Below are 2500 nucleotides of genomic sequence, written 5' to 3'. Positions count from 1 at the left end.
ACCCACTTATGGGCCTAGTTTAACATTGTTGTAATGGACAATATTTTGCGTCAATTTTTAAGATTTCCATTACAACAATGGAGCCATAAGGAATTGGGTTTTCAGACCTGCGAATAAGTGCACGTCGGCTTCAATCATTGGTCACGTGATAAAACTAATGAGCTCAAAATTACCCACATCTTGAAAAGTGTTCACAGTTTTGAAATATTATAACCGACATCACAATAGGTCATTTTGTTCAGCTTGCCCCCTGGGGATGTTGACAACTGTCATAAAAAATAAAACAAAGAGTGTTTAAACTCGTCGGAGGTTCCGATAGCTCAGTTGGTAGAGCACTCGCTTCACAATCCAAGGAACCGAGATCAATCTCGGGTGCAGTCGAGATTTTGTTTATGACGACCCCTCCTGACGCCCCCCCCCCCCCTCCCCTTTTCCATGTCCACCCAGCAGTGATTGGGTAGCTGGATCTTCTAGATCTGGCGGGAAATACTTTGAGATAAATTTAGGGTAACCAGAATTGCTATTTTCCGATTCACGCTATAGAAACCGGGATAAACTCCGTCTCCACGAGCCTGATGGCTCTTAAGGAGAAATGATAAACTTATCACCAAATGTCACACATCACGTGATCAATGACAAAGTTGGACGAAAACATGAAAACATGTCGCTCCCATCGAGATACAGTTGCACCTAAGATTAGGGGCAATGCGGCTCAGTGCTACGGTCTTTACTTTGTACCAGAAAGGTACCGAGTTCGATCACCCGCCGCTCTGCTGTGTGGCATTGAGCAAGTCATCTCGCCCTAGCTCAATTCGCGGCGCTGCATTGCGGCTCACGCCTAGGTAATTCTAGTCTTCCCTTGGAATAGACTCTAGAAACAATTTTCCCTTTGGGGATGAATAAAAGGAATTTTATTATTTTCAAAATGTATAACTCACTTTATGGTCTTCATATAAAAGGCATTTTCTCTTGTGCGGCTATGTGGTCTAGTGTGACGCTTGCTTTCGGATCGGAAAGTCTAGGGTTCGAATCCTGCTCAGAACGATGCATAGTTGAGTCCTTGGAAAATGCTCTTTACTCACATTATCTAACCGTACCCAGGTGTAAAATGAGTACCTGGCCGTTAACAGCGTTGTCTCTGTCGGGAAAAAGTAATGTAGTATCGCCAAATAAGGGTTTTGCCTCGTCCTACATGTTAAGTGTTGGCGTTAGCTATGGACCTCTTGTAAAGGGCTTTGAGCACGCTTAGCGGATATTGCGCTATATAAAAGCTCTATTTACAGAATAAAATCTAACCTAAGCACTCCTGGATACTTTAATTGGGGGGGGGGGGGGGCAAAAATTGTAGTCGTTCTCATTCACTTTAACTATCAACAATTTACACTCACCAGGACTCAAGGATACTTCAACATCCTTAGAATTACGTAGTCTGGAATCAACTTTCATTTTCAATCAGTTTTAGTAAATTTACGTTTAAGTTATTCAGGCTGTCTCAGCCTATAGCCATTGTAGTAATGTTATGTTTATGTTATGTTCTTCTATGTTATGTTATGTTATCCTGCTATATTAGGATTTGTTATGTTATTCTATGCCATGTTATGTTATGTTCTTCTATGTTATGTTATGTTATCCTGCTATATTAAGATTTGTTATATTATTCTATGCCATGTTATGTTATGTTCTTCTATGTTATGTTATGTTATTCGATGTTATCTTATGTATTCTATGAAATGCTTTTCTACGTTATGTTATTCTATGTTATGTTATGTTATTCTATGTTATGTTATGTTATTCTATGTTATGTTGTGTTATTCTATGCTGTAGTACCTTTTTCTATATTATGTTATTCTATGTTATGTTCTGTTATTCTATGTTGTGTTATGTTTTTCTATGTTATGTTATTCTACGTTATGTTATGTTTTCTACGTTATGTTATGTTATTCTATGTTGTGTTACGTTTTTCTATGTTATGTTATCCTACGTTATGTTATGTTATCCTACGTTATGTTATGTGATCCTACGTTATGTTATGTTATTCTATGTCATGTCGTGTTATTTTCTTCATCCAGTTCATCCCATATGGTACGTGTGGAATAGACATGTCGTGGCCGATCTGGTAGGGAGTGTCGTAGCACTAGACCACACAGCCGCACTGATTAACCATGCGCAATGCGCTTCACGATGCTACATTTATTTCCCCAGCAGGCCGTATGTCTGAAATCAAGGGAGAGCAGCGATTGACAAACGCATGCATTCATCACAAGACTCACCCAAGCACTGTACCGGTGTTTGACACTTGAAATAAAATTTGTCTCCACACGTCCTGTACTCAACAGTCCAAACACCATTTCCGTCTTGTTTGAATACTGGACAGTCCTCTGTAGGGTTGAGGTTCGGACCCACGCCCATGGATTCTCCGTCGTCCCACAGTAGATCTGGCGGCAGAATAAAAGGAACGAAGATGATGTCACTCAGCTCTCTGTTATTGTATTTTAGCCTG

At 40.0% G+C, this 2500-nt stretch overlaps 1 protein-coding gene and 1 long non-coding RNA gene across 2 annotated transcripts in view; both read right to left on the bottom strand.

Moving 5' to 3' along the window:
- LOC144956444 (uncharacterized) overlaps positions 1-2500 on the bottom strand; it is a 150384-nt gene that overhangs the window by 28483 nt on the left and 119401 nt on the right. The gene's annotated exons all lie outside the window — the stretch shown is intronic.
- The window catches only part of LOC144957103 (uncharacterized), a 14161-nt gene that overhangs the window by 7552 nt on the left and 4109 nt on the right, over positions 1-2500 (bottom strand). Inside the window, exon 3 of the mRNA XM_078888070.1 lies at positions 2271-2435. Coding sequence (XP_078744196.1) covers positions 2271-2435 — 165 coding nt within the window. The remainder of the gene's footprint in view (positions 1-2270; positions 2436-2500) is intronic.

Source organism: Berghia stephanieae, chromosome 11 (genome assembly GCF_034508935.2).
Source record: "Berghia stephanieae isolate SIO BIC M18660-M18661 chromosome 11, UCSD_Bste_1.3, whole genome shotgun sequence".
Taxonomy (NCBI): domain Eukaryota; kingdom Metazoa; phylum Mollusca; class Gastropoda; order Nudibranchia; family Aeolidiidae; genus Berghia; species Berghia stephanieae.
This window is presented reverse-complemented; position numbering and strand designations above follow the sequence as displayed.